Below are 25,617 nucleotides of genomic sequence, written 5' to 3' on the forward strand. Positions count from 1 at the left end.
ATTGAAGGTTTGTGGTAACTCTGCATTGAGTCTTTTGGCACATTGTTTCAAAAGCATTTGCTCACTTCATGTCAGTTGTCATATTTTGGTAATTTTCACAATATTTCAAACTTTTTCATTATTATTATATTTGTTATGGTGATCTGTGATCAGTGATCTTTGATGTTACTATTGTAATTGTTTGGGGGCACCACAAACCACACCCATATACGTCAGTGAACTTAAATGTTGTATGTGTTCTGACTGCTCCACCAACCAGCTGTTCCCCAGTCTCTTTCCCTCTCTTTGGGCCTCTGTATTCCCTGAGACACAACAGTATTGAAATTAGGCAAACTAATAACTGTACAATGGCCTTTAAGTGTTCAAGTGAAAGGAAGAATCGCACATCTCTCACTTTAAATCAAAAGCTAGATTAAACTTAGGAAAGCATGCTGAAAGCCTAGATAGACCAAAAGCTAGGCCTCTTGCACCAAACTGTTAGTCAGATTGTGAATGCAAAGGAAAAGTTCTTGAAGGAAATTAAAAGTGCTACTCCAGTAAACACACGAATGATAAGAAGGTGAAACACCCTTGTTGCTGATATGGAGAAAGTTTTAGTGGTCTGGATAGAAGATGAAAGCAGCTACAACATTCCCTTAACCAAAGCCTAATCCAGAGCAAGGACCTAATTCTCTTTTCTTCAATTCCATGTAAGGCTGAGAGAGGTTAGGAAAGCTGCAGAAGAAACATCTGAGCCTAGCAGAGGCTGGTTCTTGAGGTTTAAGGAAAGAAGACGTCTCCATAATATCAAAGTGCAAGGTGAAGCAACAAGTGCTGATGTAGAAACTATAGCAAGTTATCTAGAAGATCTAGCTAAGATAATTAGTGAAGGTGGCTACACTAAACAACAGATTTTCAATGTAGACAAAACAGCCTTAAATTGGAAGAAGATGCCATCTAGGACTTGCATGGCTAGAGAGGAGAAATCTGTGCCTGGCTTTGAAGGACAGGCTGTTTCTCTTGTTAGGGGCTAATGCAGCTGTTGACTTTTAAGTTGAAGCCAATGCTCATTTACCATTTGGAAAGTCCTAGGACCCTTAAGAATTATGCTAAATCTACTCTGCCTGTGCTCTATAAATGTAACAACAGAGCCTGGATGGCAGCACATCAGTTTATAACATGGTTTGATGAATATTCTAAGCCTACTATTGAGACATACTGCTCAGAAAAAAAGATTCCTTTCAAAATACTACTGTTCATTGACAATGCACCTGCTCACCCAAGAGCTCTGATGGAGATGTACAATGAGATTAATATTGTTTTCATGCCTGCTAACACAGCATCTGCAGCCCATGGGTCAAGGAGTGATTTTGATGTTCAAGTCTTGTTATTTAAAAAATACATTTCATAACACTATAGCTGTCATAGACAGTGATTTCTCTGATGGATCTGGCAAAGTAAAAACCTTCTGGAAAGGATTCACCATTCTAGAAGCCATTAGGAATGTTTGTGATTCATTGGAAGAGGTCTACATATCAACATTAACAGGCATTTGGAAGAAGCTGATTTCAGCCCTCATGGATGATTTGGAGGAGTTTGAGACTTCAGTGGTGGAAGTAATTGCAGGTATGGTAGAAATAGCAAGAGAACTAGAACTAGAAGTGGAGCCTGAAGATATTACTGAATTAGTCCAATCTCTTGATAAAACTTTAACGGTTGAGGAGTTACTCCTTCTAGATGAGCAAAGAAAGTGGTTTCTTGAGATAGAATCTACTCTTGGTGAAGATTGTATGAGACTGTTCAGTTATGGGAAGAAAATACGCAGTGCCTACCTACATTTTTTTAATCTAAAAAATAAGAATGAAATTTTATATATAGATTGACAATATAAGTTACAATTTATAAATTAATAAAAAAGTTTCCCAGAAGGAAGAGTAAGCAGATATTTTGGACACCCCTATTCTACAGGAGTTATACCCAAAATTATTCAATAACTCACTCCCTGAATAACTCCGTAGCTCTTTATCTTATCATAGTCCCAAATGGTACTCTCTTATGTGCTAATTGCTTTGTTTTTTTAGAGGTATCTATGGTTATGCTGTTGCCCCAGGCTCATGAATGTTACTCTAATGTTGTTTAACCACTCAGAATTTTACCTCCTCAGTGAAACCCACCCTAATAGCAAGAATAGAACTTTTGTCCCCTTTGAAACCACAATCAACTTTGCTCATCTTTTCACAATTGTAACATCTTATTGTAGTTATATGCTTGTATGTTTGTCTGTTTTTCAGATTATATGCTTCTTGATAACAGTAACATTGCTTTGTCTTCAGATTCCCCCAAAGTAGGATAGTTTTTATGACATGCAGGCATCAATAACTTATACCAGTAGTAGAGAATATCTGTTATGATTTCTCCCTCTCCAACCAAGTAGACATCCCAAAACATATTTTGATTGACTCTGAAGAGTGAACAGTATAACCATTCTCATGTAGCTTCTCCATGTCTTTCAATTCTGATTACTTAAATTTGAGCACAAATGTGCTATTTCAGGAATCCTTATCATTTGAGGATGTGACTTTGGACTTCACCCAGGAGGAGTGGCAGCAGCTGGACCTTGTTCAGAGGACACTGTACAGGGATGTGATGCTGGAGAACTATAGTCACCTCGTCTCAGTGGGTAGGGATTGTTTTCCATGTAGATTCCTAGTATGCATGTCCTTTCTTGGTTGCTGACACCTGTGGAAATTTTTTGAGTTTGAAGATACTTACGCTTGAGATCCAGGGTGATAAGAAGAAGGACTATTGAAACACCATAGAGAATTTTTCTTTTCCCAATAATAGATTGAAATTGGTCCCTGAAGCTTCATTTTCTGTTTCCTTCAGGAGCCCTAAAGCCCATGAGCCTAGTGCAATTCCCATGTCATTTCCCATTCACAGGGTATTGCATCCCTAAACCAGAACTGATCTTCAGGTTGGAACAAGGAGAGCAACCATGGGTATTAGAGGAAGAGTCCCCAAGCCAGAGCTACCCAGGTGAGTTAGGATGTATTAAACAGAAGGACACCTGGTGATAGGTACGAATTCTTTTTAATCTTAAGTATTGCTCATGTGTTAATTTTTTCTTTTAACATCTTTATTGGAGTATAATTGCTTTACAGTGTTGTGTTAGTTTCTGCTGTGTGACAAAGTGAATCAGCTATATGCATACATATATCCCCATATTCCCTCCCTCTTGCATCTCCCTCCCACCTTCCTTATCCCACTTCTCTAGGTGGTTGCAGAGCACCGAGCTGATCTCCCTGTGCCATGCAACTGCTTCCCACTAGCTATCTATTTTACATTTGGTAGTGTATATATGTCAGTGCCACTCTCCTGCTTCGTCCCAGCTTACCTTTCACCCTCCCTTGGTCCTCAAGTCCATTCTCTATGGCTGTGTCTTTATTCCTGTCCTGCCCCTAGGTTCATCAGAACCTTTTTTTTTTCTTTTAGATTCCATATATATGTGTTAGTACATGGTATTTATTTTTCTCTTTCTGACTTACTTCACTCTGTATGACAGACTGTAGGTCCATCCACCTCACTACAAATAACTCAATTTTGCTTCTTTTTTATGGCTGAGTAATACTCCATTGTATATATGTACCATATCTTCTTTAACCATCCATCTGTCGATGGGCATTTAGCTTGCTTCCATGTCCTGGCTATAGTAAATAGAGCTGCAATGAACATTGTGGTACATGACTCTTTTTGAATTACGTTTTTCTCAGGGTATATGCCCAGTAGTGGGATTGCTGGGTCATACGGTAGTTCTATTTTTAATTTTTTAACGAGCCTCCATACTGTTCTCCATAGTGGCTGTACCAGTTTACATTCCCAGCAACAGTGCAAGAGGGTTCCCTTTTCTCCACACCCTCTCCAGCATTTATTGTTTGTAGATTTTTTTTTTTTTTTTTTTTTTTTTTTTTTTTTTTTTTTGGTGCTAGGTGTAGGTGGGCCTCTCACTGTTGTGGCCTCTCCCATTGCGGAGCACACGCTCCGGACGAGCAGGCTCAGCGGCCATGGCTCACGGGCCCAGCCGCTCCACGGCATGCGGGATCCTCCCAGACCGGGGCACGAACCCGCGTCCCCCGCATCGGCAGGCGGACTCTCAACCACCGCGCCACCAGGGAAGCCCTGTTTGTAGATTTTTTGATGATGGCCATTCTGACTGGTGTGAGGTGATACCTCATTGTAGTTTTGATTTGCATTTCTCTAATGATTAGTGATGTTGAGCATCTTTTCATGTGTTTGTTAGCAATCTGTATATCTTCTTTGGAGAAATGTCTATTTAGGTCTTCTCCCCATTTTTGGATTGGGTTGTTTGTTTTTTTGATATGGAGCTACATGAGCTGTTTGTATATTTTGGAGATTAATCCTTTGTCAGATGCTTCATTTGCAAATATTTTCTCCCATTCTGAGGGTTGTCTTTTGGTCTTGTTTATGGTTTCCTTTGCTGTGCCAAAGCTTTTAAGTTTCATTAAGTCCCATTTGTTTATTTTTGTTTTTATTTCCATTTCTCTAGAAGGGGGGTCTAAAAGGATCTTGCTGTAATTTATGTCATATAGCGTTCTGCCTATGTTTTCCTCTATGACTTTTATAGTGTCTGGCCTTACATTTAGGTCTTTAATCCATTTTGAGTATATTTTTGTGTATAGTATTAGGAAGTGATCTTATTTCATACTTTTACATGTAGCTGTCCATTTTTCCCAGCACCACTTATTGAAGAGGCTGTCTTTTCTCCATTGTATACTCTGGCCTTTTATCAAAGATAAGGTGACCATATGTGCATGGTTTATCTCTGGGCTTTCTATCCTGTTCCATTCATCTATATTTCTGTTTTTGTGCCAGTGCCATACTGTCTTGATTACTGTAGCTTTGTAATATCGTCTGAAGTCCAGGAGCCTGATTCCTCCAGCTCCATTTTTCTTCTCAAGATTGTTTTGGCTACTTGGGGTCTTTTCTGTTTCCATACAAATTGTGAAAATTTTTGTTCTAGTTCTGTGAAAAATGCCATTGGTAGTTTGATAGGGATTGCATTGAATCTGTAGATTGCTTTGGTTAGTATAGTCATTTTCACAATATTGATTCTTCCAGTCTAAGAACATAGTATATCTTTCCATCTGTTTGTATCATCTTTAATTTCTTTCATCAGTATCTTACAGTTTTCTGCATACAGGTCTTTTGTCTCCTTAGGTAGGTTTATTCCTAGGTATTTTATTCTTTTTGTTGCAATGGTAAATGGGAGTGTTTCCTTAATTTCACTTTCAGATTTTTCATCATTAGTGTATAGGAATGCAAGAGATTTCTGTGCATTAATTTTGTATCCTGCTACTTTACCAAATTCATTGATTAGCTCTAGTAGTTTTCTGGTAGCATCTTTAGGATTCTCTGTATAGTATCATATCATCTGTAATCAGTGACAGCTTTACTTCTTTTCCAATTTGGATTCCTTTTATTTCTTTTTCTTCTCTGATTGCTGTGGCTAAACCTCTAAAAATATGTTGAATAATAGTGGTTAGAGTGGGCAACCTTGTCTTGTTCCTGATCTTAGCGGAAGTTATTTCAGTTTTTCACCATTGAGAATGATGTTTGCTGTGGGTTTGTCATATATGGCCTTTATTATGTTGAGGTAGGTTCCCTCTGTGCCTACTTTCTGGAGGGTTTTATCATAAATGAGTGTTGAATTTTGTCAAAAGCTTTTTCTGCATCTATTGATAGATCATATGGTTTTTATCCTTCAATTTGTTAATATGGTATATCACACTGATTGATTTGAGTATATTGAAAAATCCTTGCATTCCTGGGATAAACCCCACTTGATCATGGTGTATGGTCCTTTTAATATGCTGTTGGATTCTGTTTGCTAGTATTTTGTTGAGGATTTTTGCATCTGTGTTCATCAGTGATACTGGCCTGTAGTTTTCTTTTCTTGTGACATCTTTGTCTGGTTTTGGTATCAGGGTGATGGTGGCCTGGTAGAATGAGTTTGGGAGTGTTCTTCCCTCTGCTATATTTTGGAAGAGTTTGAGAAGGATAGGTATTAGCTCTTCTCTAAATATTTGATAGAATTCGCCTGTGAAGCCATCTGGTCCTGAGCTTCTGTTTATTGGAAGATTTTTAATAAAAGTTTCAATTTCAGTGCTTGTGATTGCTTTATATTTTCTATTTCTTCCTGGTTCAGTCTCAGAAGGTTGTGCTTTTCTAAGAATTTGTCCATTTCTTCCGGGTTGTCCATTTTATTAGTATATATTTGCTTGTACTAATCTCTCATGATCCTTTGTATTTCTGCAGTGTCAGTTGTTACTTCTTATTTTCATTTCTAATTCTGTTGATTTGAGTCTTTTCCTTTTTTTTCTTGGTAAGTCTGGCTAATGGTTTATCAATTTTGTCTTAAAGAACCACTTTAAATTCTATTTATCTTTGCTATCATTTCCTTCATTTCTTTTTCATTTATTTCTGGTCTGATCTTTATGATTACTTTCCTTCTGCTAAACTTGGGGTTTTTTCTTCTTTCTCTAATTGTTTAAGGTGTAAGGTTAGGTTGTTTATTTGAGATTTTTTTTTCCTTGGGGTAGGATTGTATTGCTATAAACTTCCCTCATAGAACTGCTTTTGCTGCATCCCATAGGTTTTGGTCATCGTGTCTCCATTGTCATTTGTTTGTAGGTATTTTTTGATTTCCTCTTTGATTTCTTCAGTGATCTCTTGGTTATTTAGTAACGTATTGTTTAGCCTCCATGTGTTTGTATTTTTTAATTAATTAATTTATATATTTATTTTTGACTGCATTGGGTCTTCATTGCTGCGCGGGCTTTCTCTTGTTGCGGCGAGGGGGGCTAATCTTTGTTGCGGTTCACAGGGTTCTGATTGCGGTGGTTTCTCTTGCTGCAGAGCACAGGCTCTAGGCACGTGAGCTTCAGTAGTTTTGGCTTGCAAACTCTAGAGTACCAGCTCAGTGGTTGTGGTGCACGGGCTTAGGTGTTCCGTGGTATGTAGGATCTTCCCAGATCAGGGCTCGAACCTGTGTCCCCTGCATTGGCAGGCAGATTCTTAACCACTGCACCACCAGGGAACCCCACATGTTTGTATTTTTTACAGTGTTTTTCCTGTAATTAATATTTAATCTCATAGCATTGTGGTCAGAAAAGATACTTGATATGATTTCAGTTTTTCTTAAATTTACCAAGGTTTGATTTGTGACCCAAGATATGCTCTATCCTGGAGAATATTCCATGAGCTCTTGAGAAGAAAGTGTATTCTGTTGTTCTTGGATGGAATGTCCTATAAGTATCAATTAAGTACATCTTTTAATGTGTTGTTTAAAGCTTGTGTTTCCTTATTTATTTTCATTTTAGATGATCTGTCCATTGGTGAAAGTGGGGTGTTAAAGTCCCCTAGTATTATTGTGTTATTGTCCATTTCCCCTTTTATGGCTGTTAGCATTTGCTTATGTATTGAGGTGCTCCTATGTTGGGTGCATAAATATTTACAATTGTTGTATCTTCTTCTTGGATTGATCCTTTGATCATTATGTAGTGTCCTTGTCTCTTGTAATAGTCTTTATTTTAAAGTCTATTTTGTCTGATACGAGAATTGCTACTCCAGCTTTCTTTTGATTTCCATTTGCATGGAATATCTTTTTCCATCCCCTCACTTTCAGTCTGTATGTGTCCATAGGTCTGAAATGGGTCTCTTGTAGACAGCATATATAACGGTCTTGTTTTTGTATCCATTCAGCCAGTCTGTCTTTTGGTTGGAGCATTTAATCCGTTTATATTTAAGGTAATTATCGATATGCATGTTCCTATTACCATTTTCTTAATTGTTTTGGGTTTATTATTGTAGGTCTTTTCCTTCTCTTGTGTTTCCTGCCTAGATAAGTTTCTTTAGCATTTGTTGTAAAGCTGGTTTGGTGGTGCTGAATTCTCTTAACGTTTGCTCATCTGTAAAGGTTTTAATTTCTCCATCGAATCTGAATGAGATCTTTTCTGGGTAGAGTAATCTTGGTTGTTGGTTTTTCTTTTTCATCACTTATATGTTCTGCCACTTCCTTCCGGCTTGCAGAGTTTCTGCTGAAAAATCAGTTGTTAACCTTATTGAGATTCTCTTGTATGTTATTTGTTGCTTTTCACTTGCTGCTTTAATATTTTTTCTTTGTATTTAATTTTTGATAGTTTGATTAATGTGTGTCTTGGCGTGTTTCTGTTTGGGTTTATCCTGTATTGTAGTCTCTGTGCTTCCTGGACTTGATTAACTATTTCCTTTTCCATGTTAAGGAAGTTTTCGACTATAATCTCTTCAAATATTTTCTCAGACCCTTTCTTTTACTCTTCTTCTTCTGGGACCTGTAAAGTTTGAATGTTGGTGAGTTTAGTGTTGTCCCAGAGGTCTCTGAGACTGTCCTCAATTCTTCGCATTCTTTTTTCTTTATTCTGCTCCCTGGCAGTTATTTCCACCATTTTATCTTCCAGCTCACTTATCCATTCTTTGGCCTCAGGTATTCTGTTATTGATTCCTTCTATATTATTATTATTATTATTATTATTTTGTGGTACATGGGCCTCTCACTGTTGTGGCCTCTCCCATTGCGGAGCACAGGCTCTGGATGCACAGGCTCAGCGGCCATGGTTCACGGACCCAGACGCTCCGCGGCATGTGGGATCTTCCCGCACCGGGGCACGAACCCGCGTCCCCTGCATCGGCAGGTGGATTCTCAACCACTGCTCCACCAGGGAAGCCCCCTTCTATAGTATTTTTAACTTCAGTAATAGTGTTGTTCATTACTGTTTGTTTGCTCTTTAATTCTTCTGGATCCTTGTGAAATGTTTCTTGTATTTTCTCCATTCTGTTTCTGAGATTCTGGATCATCTTTACTATCATTACTCTGAATTCTTTTTCAGGTAGGTTGCCTATTTCATTTTCATTTATTTGGTCTTGTAGGTTTTTACCTTGCTTCTTCGTCTGTAACACATTTTTTGTTGTTGTTACATTTTTCTTTTTTTTTTTGATGGGTGGTGCTGTATTCCTGTCTTACTGGTTGTTTGGCCTGAGATGCCCAGCAATGGAATTTTCAGGCAGTTGGATAGATCTGGGTCTTGGTGCTGAGATGAGGACCTCCGGGAGGCCTCACTCTGATTGATATTCCCTGGGGTCTGAGGTTTGCTGTTAGTCCAGCAGTTTGGACTCGGAGCTCCCACCACAGGAGCTCGGTCCCGACCTCCGGACTGGGAACCAAGATCCCGCAAGCTTCGTGGCGCAGTTAAAAAAAAAAAAAAAAAAAAAAGGAAGAAAGAAAGAAAAGAAGCAGTATAATAGCAAAGAATAAAAAACAAAATAAAATTAGAAAGGTAAAACTATATTAGGAAAAGTAAAACTGTAATTGAAACAACTGCAACAAGGTAAAATAAAACCACAACAGAAAAAAGGCAAAAAGAAAAAGGGGGGGGCGGGGAGCAAGCCAAAAGGAGAGATCACTAACAAAGTATAAAAAATAAAATAAAATTAGAAAAATAAGATTTATTAGGAAAAATATAAATATAAAAGAATCAACAAGGTAAAACAGAACCCCAGTCTAAAAGAGGAAAAAAGAAAGGAAAAAAAAAAGCCTTGGCTCTGGGGCCAGAGTTTAGGCAGGGGCGGGATTTTGGGTGGGTCAAGACCTAGGCAGGTGGCGGGGTGATGTTCGGGCATGGGGTGAGGCCTTGGCGGGGTGACGTTCAAGTGTGGGGCGGGGCATAGGTGGGGTGACATTTGAGTTTGGGGTGGGGCCTCTGCTTAGGACCTGCGCAGAAGGGGAGAGGCAGCACGTGGAAAGGAGGACCTCCGGAGTGTAGAGTTCCAGAGTTTGGAGGTAGGGCCCTGAGTGAGGGTGTGTGGGTGGGGTTTAGGCCCATCCCACTGGAGCGGGTCTCAGAGGGGGTCTCCGAGTGCAGAGGTGGGGCCCTGGGTTCAGGTGCAGGGGCGGGGCTTGGGCTCTGCACGGCAGGAGGGAGGCTCTGAGGGCAGAGGATTAGGCCCTGGAGCCCAAGAGGCTCCCTGGTGCCTAAGTGGACAGGGAAAGCGCTGGCCCCGTTCCCCTCTGTTCCTTCGTGCCCCTCCCCCACCTTCTCCCCCAGGATCTTCCCCATAGCCACTGGACCCCTAACATGGGTTCCACTGGGTGTAGGAACTCCTTCCCTCCCCAAGCCACCCTTCAGGGGTGCCGGTCCTGGAGGTCCAGCCTTTACTTTTGCTCCCCCTTCCCTCCCCCAACTCCCTCAGGATCTGGGCATTTGGAGGAGGCCTGGGTGGGCAGAGGATTAGGCCCGGGATCTCAGCAGGTTCCTGGGGGTCCAAGTGGGCAAGGGAAACCTGGCCATGCTCCCTTTTGATCCTCTGCCCTCCCAGTGGTTCCCCAAATTTCCCCTTCTGGCGTGGTATCACTTCCCCTCCCCCAGCCACCCCTCAGGAGCACCAGTCCCCTGCCACCTCCACTTCTCCTTCCCCTTTACTCCCCCCAAGCCCCATGTCCTACCCAGTCGCTGGGGGTTACTCCCAGCCCCTTAGGTGTCTGCACTCCCCCACTGGTGCCTGGTAGGTGCCCTAGTTGTGAGGAGATGTGAATTCCGCATCCTCCTAGTATGCCATATTGACTACCCTGCCCCGGCCCCGTTTTTTCATTCAACAGATATTGAGTACCTACGTTCATTACTCTGGTTTTAGGTGTTGGAAATATAGCAGTGAACTAAATTTTGCCCCTGACCTCATGGAGTTTGCATCTGATAGGGAGAGAAGAATAAGAAACAAACAATTACACATATATACACTTAAAATATGCCAGTAAGTAGCTAGGAAATTAGAGAAGGTTAAGAATGATGGAGTGTTTTATTTTAGAAAGGAGGTCAAGAAGGCCTTTCTAATATTATCAACTTGAATAAAATGAGGATGAGAATCATGGGGAGTCTTGGTGGCAGAGGTGACATCAAATGTCAGTCCACCAAGGCGGGGATGTACTTGGTGTTTTTGAGGACACATAAATATGACTGTGGATTGGGGGAAATGAGTGAACAAAGAGTAGAAAGAGTTGGCATTGTAGAGGTAATGGGAGCTGAAATTATGTGGCGCCATTTGGACCATGATAAGGACTTTGATTTTATTCTGAATGAGATGAGAAGACATTGGTATAATTTAACCCAGTAAGCAACATATGCTGATATGTTTTTTTAAATTGATTTCTCTGGCTGCTGAGCAAAGAAAATACTATTGAGGGCAGAGGGCTGAAAGCAGGAACATCAGTCAGAATAGTATTTTAATCTCTGTAAATGTGATGGTAGCTTACCCTTGGTTGGAAGTAGTGAGGAAGAATAAAAGTGATTGACTTCTGGATTTATTTTGAAGGTGGGACCTATAAGATTCGCTGTTGAATTGGGCAAGGAATGTGAGAGAAAGAGATGAGTCAAGAAAGACTCCAGGGATTTCATCCAGAAAAATTGGATGAATGGGCACCAATTGCCAATATTGGGAAAATTGGAGAGAAACAACTTGGGAGGAGTTATTAGGAGTTGAAATTGCACATACCAAATTTAAGGTGATTATAAAATATCCAAGTTTACTTGTGAATAAACATATGGGTATATAAGCAGAGGTAGATTAGGGGAGAGTCCAGGTTGGAGATATTTATTTGGAAATTATCGGCCATGGCAATATTTAAAGTTTTAAAATGCAGTATTTAAAGCTAAGGGATTAGATAACATCTCTCCTTAGGAGAAGGAATGCACAGATTTGAGAGGTCTGAAGGCTGTACCCTGGGACACTACCTTTCAGAAGCCATGAGAATAAGATGACTCAACAGAAAAAAGAGAATCAGCAGTTTGGAGATTAGGGGGAAACAGAGAATGTGATGTCCTGTAGCCAAGAGAAGACAGTGTTTAAAGGACAGAGTGAACTTCTTCAAAGAAGGATGTGTGAAGTCAGCATTGTCTCTATCCCTGCCTGCAAATCATCCAGAAACGTTAAAGTAAGTGAGTAATATAAACTCCATTTAATAACACTAGAGAACATCTAAAGTCCCAAATCAGTACAAATATAGAAGATGCAAAATCACTGAAAAAATCAAGCAGGAGTGTATGTATCAGTAGATGGATAAAAAACAAAAGCATTTCTGATGCTAAAAGGAATTGGCAAAGTACTTATCAGGGACAAAGTAAACGCTCTGAGGTGTGAAACCTAAATGTTTAGATTAACCACAATGTTGGGCACAGGATAGCTGGAACCTTTTTGGATACAATTTGGTTCTGCAAATCAGACATAGTAGGGCTATGTGTGGAAACAGACACATAAGCCATGTTTTTCAGTAGCACTACTGTTTCTCTGACAAGTAAGAAAAGAGAGACTTTCCATCTGTGGGAAAAAAACCCTCACAGACGCCTATATGTGGGGAAGTAAACATACATGTTATCTTAGTGGGTGATCCTAGAACACAGAATTTAAAGCAAAAATTTACTTGATAACAATTAGTTAGGATGTGCAGACCTTAACAGTTACAAATCTGAGCAACACAGAAAGGCTGTAATCTCCTGATAAGGGGAGGCTAAAAACATGGAAAGGAGTATAGTAATACAGTGAATTCTGTTAAAACAGGATGTGTGCCTTCCTAAAAGAATCATTGTTTTATGCAAAATAGTATGTTAAAAATCACATGGCAATGGGAAAATGGGGTTGGGGTATAACACTTAAAAGGTCTGACAGTGACACATTGAGAGAGCAGTATTGAAGTCTCTAGCTATAATTTTGCATTTGTTTATTTCTCCTTTTCAGTTCTATTGGTTTTTGCTTTATGAATTTTGAAGAATTATTAGATGCATACATATTAGGATCTTTATGTCCTCTTGATGGATTGATTGATCCCTTTATGATTATGTAATGTCTCTCTCCCTGAGAGAACTCTCTGTTTTAAAGTTTACTTTGATATTATTATAGCTACTCCAGCTTTCTTTTAGTTAATGTTTCCATGGTATACCTTTTCCCATTCTTTTATATTTAAAGTGGATTTCTTACAGATAGCATATGTTTGGGTCTTTTTTTATCTAATGTGAAAACCTCTACTTTTTTTTTTTTTTTTTTTTCTTGTGGTACACAGGCCTCTCATTGTTGTGGCCTCTCCCATTGCAGAGAACAGGCTCCGGACACACAGGCTCAGCGGCCATGGCTGACGGGCCCAGCCTCTCCACGGCATATGGGATCCTCCCGGACCGGGGCGCGAACCCGTGTCCCCTGCATCAGCAGGCGGATTCTCAACCACTGCACCACCAAGAAAGCCCAACCTCTACTTTTTAATTGGAATATTTTTGTGTGTGTGTGTGTGTGTGTGGTACGCGGGCCTCTCACTGTCGCGGCCTCTCCCGTTGCAGAGCACAGGCTCCGGACGCGCAGGCTCAGCGGCTATGGCCCACGGGCCCAGCCGCTCCGCGGCACGTGGGATCTTCCCGGACCGGGGCACGAACCCACGTCCCCTGCATCGGCAGGCGGATTCTTAACCACTGCGCCACCAGGGAAGCCCTTAATTGGAATATTTTGACCACTTAAATTTAACATAATTTTTGTATGTTTGGATTCAAATTTATTTCACGGTTGTTTCCTATTTGTCTCATCTGTCCTTTTCTCCCCCTTTTTTCCTTTTTAAAATCTCTTTTGGGGAATTCCTTGGCAGTCCAGTGGTTAGGATTCTGCTTTCACTGCTGAGGGTCCAGGTTTGATCCCTGGTTGGGAAGCTAAGATTCTGTGAGCCGCCTGGTGCAGCAAAAAAAAGAAATCTCTTTGGGATTGAGTTTTTTGTTTGTTTTATCTCTACTATTTACTTATTAGTAGTACTTCTGTCTTAATTTATCTTTTAAGTGTTTGCCCTGTGGTACACAGTATACATCTTCAGTTTATCACAGTCTAAGTATACTATTCTACATGTGGTCTTACAGTCTTATAACAATATACTCCTGTCACCTTGTCCCACTTTATGGGATGTGGTAGCCATACATTTTTACTTAGAAACCCCACAATGTATAATTAATATTTTTGCTTGAGACAGTCAGTCATCTTTGAAAATGATTAAAAAGTCTTTTATTTACCTTTTTAAAAACCATGTTCAGCACTCTATTTCTTTGTTTATCTTACTCTCTCCAGTACTTCCTTTAGTACTACGTGTAACACAGGTCTGTTGGCAGTTAATTTTTTTTTGTAAATTTATTTTCTTTATTTTATTTTTGGCTGTGTTGGGTCTTCATTGCTGCGTGTGGGCTTTCTCTAGTTGCGGCAAGTAGGGGCTACTCTTCACTGCGGTGCACAGGCTTCTCACTGTGGTGGCTTCTCTTGTTGCAGAGCATGGGCTCTAGGCACGCGGGCTTCAGCAGTTGTGACACATGGGCTCAGTAGTTGTGGCTCACGGGCTCTGGAGTGCAGGCTCAGTAGTTGTGGCTCACAGGCTTAGTTGCTCCGTGGCATGTGGGACCTGTGTTCGAACCTGTGTCCCCTGCATTGGCAGGCAGATTCTTAACCACTGCATCACCAGGGAATCCCTGTTGGCAGTTAATTTTCTCAGCTTTTATTTGTCTAAAAAGGTCTTTATTTAATCTTCATTTGTGAAGTATAGAATTTCTCTGAGTGAAGATTTCTGGATTAGCACTTTTTTTTCTGTCCTTACTTTAAAGAGCTGATCCACTGTCTTCTGGCTTACACTCTTACTTCCTCCTTTGTTCTTCTGTATTTAATGTTTTGTTTTTTTTCTAGCCACCTCCAAGATTTTTTTTATCTTTGGTTTTCAACTGTTTGGCTCTGATGTTTCTAGGTTTAGCTTTGTTTTGTTTTGTCTGTATTTTTCTTTTTTGTTGTTTTCTCAGCTTCTCAAATACATGGTTTGATGTCTTTCATCTTTTCTACCTTTTTTTCTGTGACTCCAGTTACTTATATATCGCTGTGTTTGATATTATTCCATGGTTCTTGGATCTTTCACGTCAGGAGAATTTTCTCAGTATTTGTGCTCCATTTTCAGCTTTTATCTGTCCTCCCAAAGCTGTATTACAGAGGTTTATCTTTCTGCTCTTGCTCTTCCTCCAGCAGTGGGCTGCTACTACTTGGGCAAGGGTGTTCTTTGTTGTTCTGATCCATCTTCAGTTTTAGGTGTGAGCCTGGACCTCAGCAGTGGGGTTTCCTCAGTGTACCTCCCTTTTCTTCAGCGGTAAGAGACTTCTACTTTTGTATCAGTTACGGATTTGGGGCCCAAGATGGGTTCTCTGCTCCTTCTCTGGGGATAGAGTATTTATCTTCTACTCCTGTCCCCCTATACTCCCATACTAGGGGATCCAGATTGTTGGCTAAATTCATCTCAGATTGGTAGCTTGCTTTAAGCAAAAGAATATGAGTTCTCTCTTAAGGAAAAGCACCCCCAATACAGGACATTAGGATTCTCACATATTAAATGTGAGCTTAAAAAAAAAACTTAAAGAAATATATTGTTCGTGAGATTAAGCAGAAATAACAAAATATATTTTCCAACACTTGTTAATTAAGATAATGGCTTTTTTAGATAGTTAAGTGTAAAGCATCCATTCAAAGAAATAAAAGATGAAATAAAATCAGTAAGGAAGAAAGAATGTCTAAGTGGCTAGGCAGATTGTTGAATAACCCATTAGAATTTTTAGAACTAAAAATAAGTGTTGAAATTCTAAAAAATGGATTAAGTACCAGATTAGATGCAGCTGAAGAGACTTTACTAGAAAATACCACTAAATAAATGACACAGTCCAAGTATAGGGTGACAGGAGAAGGAAAATAGGTCAATACATTCAAAGATGTATAATATAAGATAGGGATGAGACGACAGATATAACATGAATCACTGGATCACAAGAAGCAGAAATAAGAATGGAGAAGCAATATTTGAAGGAATAATAGCTTAGAGTTTTCCAGAAATCATTCGGTAAGACCACATATGTGGACACAAAACGCACACCAAGCAGGATAGATAAAAAGTAACATATACTTTTTTTTTTTTTTTTTTTTGCGGTACGCGGGCCTCTCACTGTTGTGACCTCTCCCGTTGAGGAGTGCAGGCTCTGGACACGCAGCCTCAACGGCCATGGCTCATGGGCCCAGCTGCTCCGCAGCATGTGGGATCTTCCCGGACCGGACACGAACTCGTGTCCCCTGCATCGGCAGGCGGACTCTCAACCACTGCGCCACCAGGGAAGCCCTGTATACTTAAGTACTGTTAGTATAACTGGAGAACACTGGATCTTAATAGCAGCCAGAGAGAAAATCAGGTTACCGCCTAAGGAATGAGACATTGCCAGAGACATCTAAATTGAAGCAAAAAAATTTGTCAATGTAGAATAATGAACTCAGGAAGCTATTTTTTAAAGGATGAGAATTGTCAAAGAGAAGTAAAGCCAGATACTAGTTAAAGGCAATATAGATTTTATTCAGTAACTATTGCAATAGAGGGATAACGTTTCAGTAAAACTGAGCTCAACTCCAAATACAGCAAAGGCAGCTGGGGATTTGTAGCCAACAAGGAGAGTGAAGGGGTAAGTTAATAGAAAATTACTAAGAGGAGACATCAAGGGTAGGGAGATTCTTGCTAAACTGGCATAACAGAATTCTTGCTAAATGCAGGCCAAGGGTTTATAAATCATGGTTGGAACCTGAGGAACTTATGGGTGAGGAGATATCAATGGTGAGGAGATTGTCACTAGACTGAAAAGGATTGTTGCTAAAACTGCTCAGCAGAGACAGATATGAAAGGCCAAGGTCAAGACCTAGTCAAGAATAAGTCTTAGAGGAGCTTAACTAAAATTTAGTCAAGGAGAGAGTCTTTGTCAGAGTGTATGATTAAATTCGGATTGGTCCTGAAATAAATTATAGGAACAATATCTTTTATTGTATAATTTTGTTAGTAAAATTAAAATAGAAATACTACAGGAAGAGAGAAAATGAAACCCAGAAGAGTGCTTGAGATGAGAGGAGTGGTAAGTCATAAGAAATTAGGGGGCTTCCCTGGTGGCGCAGTGGTTGAGAGTCCACCTGCTGATGCAGGGGACACAGGTTCGTGCCCTGGTCCGGGAAGATCCCACATGGCGCAGAGCGGCTAAGCCCGTGAGCCATGGCCGCTGAGCCTGCGCGTCCAGAGCCTGTGCTCCACAATGGGAGAGGCCACAACAGTGAGAGGCCCGCGTACTGCAAAAAAAAATAAAAGAAAAAAAAATAAATTAGGAAACTTATACCTAAATCTAAACAACATGTGGATAGAATCATTATGATATCTAATTTGTAAGGCTAAAAAAGACACTATGATAAACTAAAAAATAGTTGCATAATTGAGTTGGGAGGTGATCAAATGGCATTTGACTCTTCTCTTATTCAGAAAAAAGAGGTTCAGGTTACAGAATCACCTTAGATTTTAAGTTAAATATTAATGACAAAATTTAATGGACAGCCACCTAAAGTGGAGAAACAGGTATGTATAACCTCCAAAGTTGTAAAGAGAAAAAAGTGGAAAAGATTTTTTTGAAAAATCAGTCTAAAACAAAGGAAGAAAGGTACAGTAAAAGTAGTAGTAAAACTGTGACAAATATAAAGTAGCAAGTAAAATGGAGATGTGACATATTTTAATAATCATCATAATTGTATATAAAAGGACTAAGTTTACCAAATTGTCAAATTGGAACTTCAAATAATAAAATAACCTGTATCTAATATATCAGGTTTTAGTAACTTTGTATCTTCAGCATCTTTTGCTCATTCACCATTCTGTTTTATGTGTCTGCAGAACATCTCTAACAGGATACTCCAATTCCTCTAATGTGGCAAGAACTACTATTAACATCATCATTCAGGGCTTCCCTGGTGGCACAGTGGTTGAGAGTCCGCCTGCTGATGCAGGGGACATGGGTTCATCCCCTGGTCTGGAAGATCCCACATGCCGCGGAGCGGCCAGGCGCGTGAGCCATGGCTGCTGAGCCTGCGCATCCGGAGCCTGTGCTCCGCAACGGGAGAAGCCACAACAGTGAGAGGCCTGCATACCACACACACAAAAAAAATCATTCACAAATCACAATCTTCCCTATTTATCTTCATTTATTAGGTTCTGTGAACCTTCTACTCTTAAAACTGACATAGCAGCATTTTATTTTTCTATCATCCTTTCTTACTGATATTAGATCACTATTATTGTTTTTTTAAAAAATATTTGGCTGCATCAGGTCTTAGTTGCAGCACACAGGATTGAGGCACGTGGGATTGCAACATGTGGGGTCTTTTGTTGTGGTGCATGGGCTCTTTGTTGCCATGCATGGGATCTTTGTTGCAGCTTGGGCTTCTCTAGTTGTGGTGCATGGGCTGCAGAGCACGCGGGCTCACTAGTTGCAGCACATGGGCTTAGTTGCCCTGTGGTATGTGGGGTCGTAGTTCCCATGCACTGGAAGGTGAATTCCTAACCATTGGACCACCAGGGAAGTCCCTAGATCACTATTATTGTTATACTTTTGTAAAAGTGTTTAAAAAATATTTTTATTTTCTCATTTCCCACTGACACCACCCAAAACACTAACCATATTGTTTTAGTTTGTTCTAATTTCTAAATGAAATTATACTTCCCCCCCCAAAGCATCTAATTTATCATGTTAGTAGCCTGAGTTACATTTTTCCCAATGTGTAATATATGAAATTTAAGTCTTTCTCTTTTAATGATGTTTTTTAAAAATATTTATTTATTTAGGCTGTGCCAAGTCTTAGTTGAGACACGTGGGATCTTCTTTTTTTAGTTGCGGCATGCGAGCTCATAATTACAGCATGTGGACTTCTTAGTTGCAGCATGCAGATGCTTAGTGGTGGCATGCATGCAGGATCTAGTTCCCCAACCAGGAATCAAACCTGGGCCCCTTGCATTGGGAGCATGGAGTCTTACCCACTGGACCACCAGGGAAGTCCCTTAATAATGCTGGCAGAAAACTGGGGGTGCTAAACTCCCATTTAATCCTTCCTGAGTATCACCCATATATATGCTTTCCTTCCCTACAGCTCTATGTTTGATTCCTATGTACTCAGTGATTCTCATGAATTAATATGTGAAAAGTACAAGGAACAGAGCCTGGCTCATGGAGATGGTTGGTTATTTTTCTTGTTGTTATCATTATTAATATTTTAAAGCATTTTTCTTGTTTTTTGTTTTTTTACTCTTCTTTTTAGATTATTTCTTGATTTTGTTGAATATCTGAGCCAAAGGAGAAAAATAATATATTTCCATAAATAATTTTTTGAGCAAAAATGAGCACGCTGCTTAAAATTATATTTTCACAAAACAAGTAATATTTATAAGATGAAAAATACCCAAACTCATATTTAGAATTTGGAAATTATCCCCTCTATGTATTAATGATTAGTCATAGTTCAGTATTTGTACAGCAGATTCATATAATGCTTCATTTACCATGATAAAAATTGTTAATATTCAGAGGGAGCTATACATTTTGCCATTGATTTTCTTATTCATTTCAAAATATAGGACTAAAAAAAATCTGTTTTATAATTTTTATATCCTTTGTAAGTCCAGAACAAACAAACAAACAAAATCTCTACCCTTTCCTCTAAAAAGCCTTCACAGACCCCCTCAAAAAAAAAAAATCTCTACCTGTTCCCACTCTCATAATCTTTCATTTCTTTTTTGTGTGTTTATTACATTCTGCAATATAGTATAGCTGTATTTGTGCATCCACTTTCCACATTTCCTCTACTATGTACTCAGGTCCTGAGGTCAGGATTAAGGTTTATTCATTGATGTGCCCCTCCCAAAGAATTTGGTCTAATAGCTGGTATAAACTCAGTACTAGCATATTTGCTTTTAAATAATTAAACCTTTTTGGTTAGTGATCCAAAATGGGATGTTATTCTACTATATAGAATGCTATATTTATTAATTATTATTTTTTTTTATACTCAGTGCTTCCCTTAAGGTGACCATCCACTGATTTTTATTTAAATACTTGTGGTTTTCTATTTCCTTTGTCTTTGTGCTTCAGATCCTGGCTTTACCATTCATGAAACAGAATAGAAACTATATCCATTACAAATGAGTTTAGAATTTATTGATATAAAAGAGAAAGCTTGAAAGTCTCTGTATTTATGTGCTTTTTAACAGTGCTTTGAAATGAATTATTTGTTTTAAATATTGATGATACCCATTAATGAGATACTTGTACATTATTTTTGTAATAAAAATTATAGATTTAATCAGTTATTTTTAAGAGATATTTCCAACAAATCTTGGTATTTCCCATTAGCTTATATGTGTATACATGTTGCAACATGTATTCACTTTATTTTTATTTTTTATTTTTATCCTTTGAAGTAAAAATATTTTGATAAATTTTAAAATTTAAGCTCAATGTTCCCCAGCTTTTATGAAATGTTTCTTGGCTTGTTTTGATGTACATTATTTGCTGTAGATTCTAATTCTTGATAGTGTATAGATATTGAATGAGGCTGTTTTCTTATGTATATTATGCTTTCTCCAAAGAGCATAGCTTATTTTGTTATATAACTTATAATGGATATTAGATCACTACTTGTTACTCTTGATGAGTGAGAGGGCCTTTATATTGATTCATTCAGAAGACACTACAAGGAATTAACTTCTCAATGCACATATTGAGTTATAAACCTTTAGATTCTTGTTCAAAAATTACAGGTTTGAATAAAATTTGAGATTTGTGTTTTGAAAAGCACACTGCTTGTTAAGGACCATTAATTCCATATCCACTCAAGATATTCAAAGGAAATCAGAACTAAACACTTGTAAGACCATGGGTTATAGTTGGGAAAAGAAGGGGAAAAAAAGACAACTGAGTGTTTTAAATTTCAGCAGTTAATAGAGGATGTTTATGTTACAAAGGAGTACTATCCAGTGTTGTGATAGAATGAGATGTACAGAATGTAATGAATTTTAAATTTCAGTGTAAATAGAACTTGAAATTGTAGAGATGTTTGTAAAGACATATTTGGAAGCAGATATGAGACAGCGTCATTTCCCTGATGTTTAATGTTTAAGTTCTAAGCAAAGCCAAAACGGGAATGTAAACCAGCTTAGTGAAAGTCTTGGTTGAACTTGAACAATTTCTGTCAAATTAATAGTCTGTCATTTCTATAAAGAATACATTTATTATGGCCTTGTGGAGTGATAGTGTGGGTACCCAATATGAATATAGTTGAAAAAAGTATTCCCCCCCCCCAGAATGGTAACTACAGTCTATTTTGTCTAATGATGCTTGGAGACAGTGGGCTCTGGACAGGTTTTTGAACAGGGTCATCATTGTTATATTGCAAATACTGAAAAGGAAGATAACAAGATGAAGTCTAGCTGAGAATTCTTAGGATAAATCAATGTAAGTATCAGTGAATATTTTAGGTCAGGTCCTCTATGGTTTTAAATATAAATAAAACCCAGAAATGTAGAGATTTGGGTTTAAAGGCAAAAAAATACATTAACATATTAAATTTGTCACAGAAAATTTAAGATGAGGAAAAGTTAGCATTTGATGGTTGGATAGGTTAACTTTTGCAGAAACTCTTAGAGAATAACCTGAATATACTAAAACTAAAAACAAATGGATCTGGCCCTCTGGCAGTCTTTCTTGTCTCTTTGATTTTACATTTCCTGGTAGACATTTGTATTCTTTGTAAGTCACATGAATAGAGAATGAATAAGAAAGTAGGCTACAGGTCTCCTTAAGCAGGAATTCTTTGTAAGTCACATGAATAGAGAATGAATAAGAAAGTAGGCTACAGGTCTCCTTAAGCAGGAACAAATTGGTACTTTTCCATAAATTTAATTTGGTATTAACAGTATAATAAATTAGCAATATATAAGAGAAAATAAAAATAATTTTAAAAAGAGGATAATTGAACTAGAAACATGTAAACCATAGAGATTTAGCTGCAGTATTTTAAGTATAAGGAAATCATGTAAAGTCTAATCTGTATCCTTCAAAAGATCAAATCAGTCCTCTGATATTTCTCCAGGGTACTCTTACCTACTAATCATTGCCTCTCTGCTTCTCTTCATTTCCCACACCTGGATCACTCTTCTTTTTTTCAAAGTCTGTTTTCCTTTATTCACTGTGATTTGTATTTATTTTTAACCTCTATATTAAGTCTTGAAGTACATATTTATAAATTGTCAAATGTAGATGGGTGCATTCTAAGTTTTTATCCCCCATTCTGCTCTGTCAGGTTTTGTTTATTTCTTCTAAACCAAAAAGGATGAGGGACACGAACATCTTGGATTACCCTTATTTCAAGAAACTGATTCAATCATATAAAAGGGCATTTGTATGTAAGTGTAAGTTTATCATAATTGTAATAAAATTAATAACATAGTGTTTTTTTCTCTTTTCCAGAAGTCTGCAAAGTTGATAACCAGCTAGATCAGAGTCAGGAAATCCATGACAGACATTTCAGGCAAGCTTCGTTTATCAACAACAAAACACTGACTATAGAGAGAGGTAATGTATTAGGAAAAATGTTTAATTTCAGCACATACCCAGTTTCTTCTGTAAAACTACCTTGTAAATGTGACACAAGTGGTATGAGTTTGAACAATATTTCAGAATTAATTATTGAGAAAAACTATTTAAGAATGAAGTCTGATGATCTCAGCACATATGGAAAATTATTCCTTCATATTAATCATGAAAAAACTCATGTGGGAGAGATACCTTATGAATTCATTCAAAATGGAAAGTACCTCAGTCATAATGAAGACTTCATTCCATATGAGAAAATTAAAAATGTAGAGCAGTCTTTTGACTACAAAGAATGTGGGAAAGATTTCTGTGAGAAGACACTTTTCATCACATATAAACAAGCTCACAAGGGACAGAGTCCTTGTGAACATAGGGAATGTGATAAGACATTCTGTAATTATTCAAACCCCCCAAAAAGAGAAAGTCTTTATGAGCTTAATGAATATGGTAAAACCTCTGAGAAATTATCTCTCTTGAAACATAGAGTTCATTTGAAGGTGAAAGATTATGAACATATTGAAAAAGTGGATAATTTCAGCAGATCAAACTTTCCTGACACAGGAGAGAGAACATTTGAATGTAACCACCTGGGGGAACCTTTCTGGGAGAAGTCAGTTCTTAATGTAACTCAGAGAACAGGCATAGGAGACAATGTCTATGCATGTAATGAATGTGAAAAATCATTCTGTGAAAAAACAAAACTCACCAAACATCAGAGACTACATACAGGAGAGAAACCCTATGAATGTAACGAATGTGGGAAATGCTTTTCTAGGAAATCACTTCTCATTTTACATCAGAGAATCCACACTGGAGAGAAGCCCTATAAATGTAATGAATGTGGGAAATCCTTCTCTAGGAATTCACATCTCATAATTCATCAGAGAACTCACACAGGAGAGAAACCCTATGAATGTAAGGAATGTAGAAAAAGCTTCTACCATAAGTCATATCTCACAGTACACCAGAGAATTCACACAGGGGAGAAACCCTATGAATGTAATCAATGTGGGAAAACCTTCATAAGCAACTCAGTTCTCACCGTACATCAGAAAACACACACAGGTGAGAAACCCTATGAGTGTAGTCAATGTGGGAAATTCTTCTCCAGGAATTCATACCTTACAGTACATCAGAGAACTCACTCAGGTGAGAAACCATATGAATGTAAGGTATGTGGGAAAACCTTCTGTCATAAGTCAGATGTCACTAAACACCAGAAAACTCACATAGGGAGGAAACCCTACAAATGTAATGAGTGCGAGAAAACCTTCAGTCGCAATTCAGGCCTAAAAGTACACCAGAGAACACACACAAAGGAGAAACCCTATGAATGTAATGAGTGTGGAAAATTCTTCTCTGAGAAATCAGTCCTCACGGTACATCAGAGAATACACACAGGGGAAAAACCTTATAAGTGTAATGAATGTGGAAAAACTTTTTACAATAAGTCAGATCTCACTAAACACCAGAGAACTCACACAGGTGAGAAACCCTATGAATGTAAGGAATGTGGAAAATTCTTCTCTAGAAATTCATACCTTACAGTACACCAGAGAGCTCACACAGGGGAAAAACCCTATGTGTGTAAAAAATGTGGGAAAACTTTCTACTATAAGTCAGACTATACAGTACATAAGAGAACACACAGAGGGGAGAAGTCCTCTCACTGTGATCTGTGTGGGAAAACCTTCACTTGCAATTCAGTCCTCAGATCACATCAGAGAACTCACACAGGGGAGAAGCCCTATGAATGTAATGAGTGTGGGAAATCTTTCTCTGAGAAATCAGTGCTCACTGTACATCAGAGAATACACACAGGGGAAAAACCTTACAAGTGTAATGAATGCGGGAAGCCCTTCTATCATAAGTCGGATCTCACTAAACATCAGAGAACACACACAGGGGAAAAACCCTATGAATGCAGTCATTGTGGGAAAACCTTCAGTTGCAACTCAGGTCTCAAAGTACATCAGAGAAGACACATAAGGGAGAAACCCTATGAATGTATTGAGTGTGGGAAAACCTAAGAATCATTTCTCACAGTAAATTCAAAATTACATACAGGGGAAAAAAGTTTTAAATTTAGTAATGAGAGAAATCTTAGTATCTGGCGTTTCATACCTTGAAATACTATGGAGAATTCACACAGAACATGACCCCTATGAATGTAAAGTGGAAAAATTTTTACCCTAAGTCATATTCCAAAGTAAATGAAAGAGTAACCGTAGGGGAAATTATTATGAACGTAATGAATATTAATAAGACAACTAAAAAATGAATATTGTAGAAGAAGCCCTACTAATATATATAGGGAATGTGGGGAAATATTATAAGTTAGGGCTTGTTAAACAAATAACTTACGTAGGAGATAATCCTGTGAATCAAATGTGTGTAGGAAAATGTTCTTCCAGAACTTGGCCATTACTAACAGATAAACCACACCTGGTGCAAGCTGTCAACATCTTGTATTTTTTTGAAAACTTCATACACAAGTTGTACTTACTGTATGTCAGGGAAATAATAGAGAAGAGACCTGAAGAATACAGCAAATATAGTTGAGCCTATATCAAGAAATGCCATTTTACTGAACAAGGCGATGTTGAGATGAAGTCTTAAAGATGTTTTGAATGTGAAGGCTTTAACAGAATTCAGACTTTATTATATCTGAAGATTGTTTTGAAGGAAGTCTGTCAACTTAGGAAATATGGACAGAAATTTTCGTTTAGATATGACGCTATTCTAAAAGTTATGTTTTGCACTTATTTCAAATCTTTTAGTAGAAATAAAACTGAAAATGGAAATTTATTAAAATATTAACTGGAATATGAAGTTTTCTTAAAAGCACAAATAAATTAAATAATCTTCTCAGTCTCTGATTCTACTTTTGGAGAAACATATCAGCCCATGGCCTTCCATATCATGAGCCATCACATGATTTTGATGAGTCTGCACCCCAACTATGCTATTACCCACGCAAATACAGTTGGTCCTTCATGTTTGTGTTTTCCTATCTGCGGTTCTGTGGTTGGTTGAATCCACATATGCAGAA

At 38.3% G+C, this 25,617-nt stretch overlaps 1 protein-coding gene across 1 annotated transcript in view; it reads left to right on the forward strand.

Annotated features, from left to right (window-relative positions):
• Positions 1–25,375, forward strand: part of LOC131751355 (zinc finger protein 33B-like) — a 37,313-nt gene extending 11,938 nt beyond the window's left edge. The window contains exons 4-6 of the mRNA XM_067025640.1: positions 2,533–2,659; positions 2,920–3,015; positions 22,440–25,375. Coding sequence (XP_066881741.1) covers positions 2,533–2,659; positions 2,920–3,015; positions 22,440–24,595 — 2,379 coding nt within the window. The 3' untranslated portion in view covers positions 24,596–25,375. The remainder of the gene's footprint in view (positions 1–2,532; positions 2,660–2,919; positions 3,016–22,439) is intronic.
• Positions 25,376–25,617: the final 242 nt, after the last annotated feature.

This window comes from Kogia breviceps, chromosome 2 (genome assembly GCF_026419965.1).
Source record: "Kogia breviceps isolate mKogBre1 chromosome 2, mKogBre1 haplotype 1, whole genome shotgun sequence".
Lineage (NCBI taxonomy): Eukaryota > Metazoa > Chordata > Mammalia > Artiodactyla > Physeteridae > Kogia > Kogia breviceps.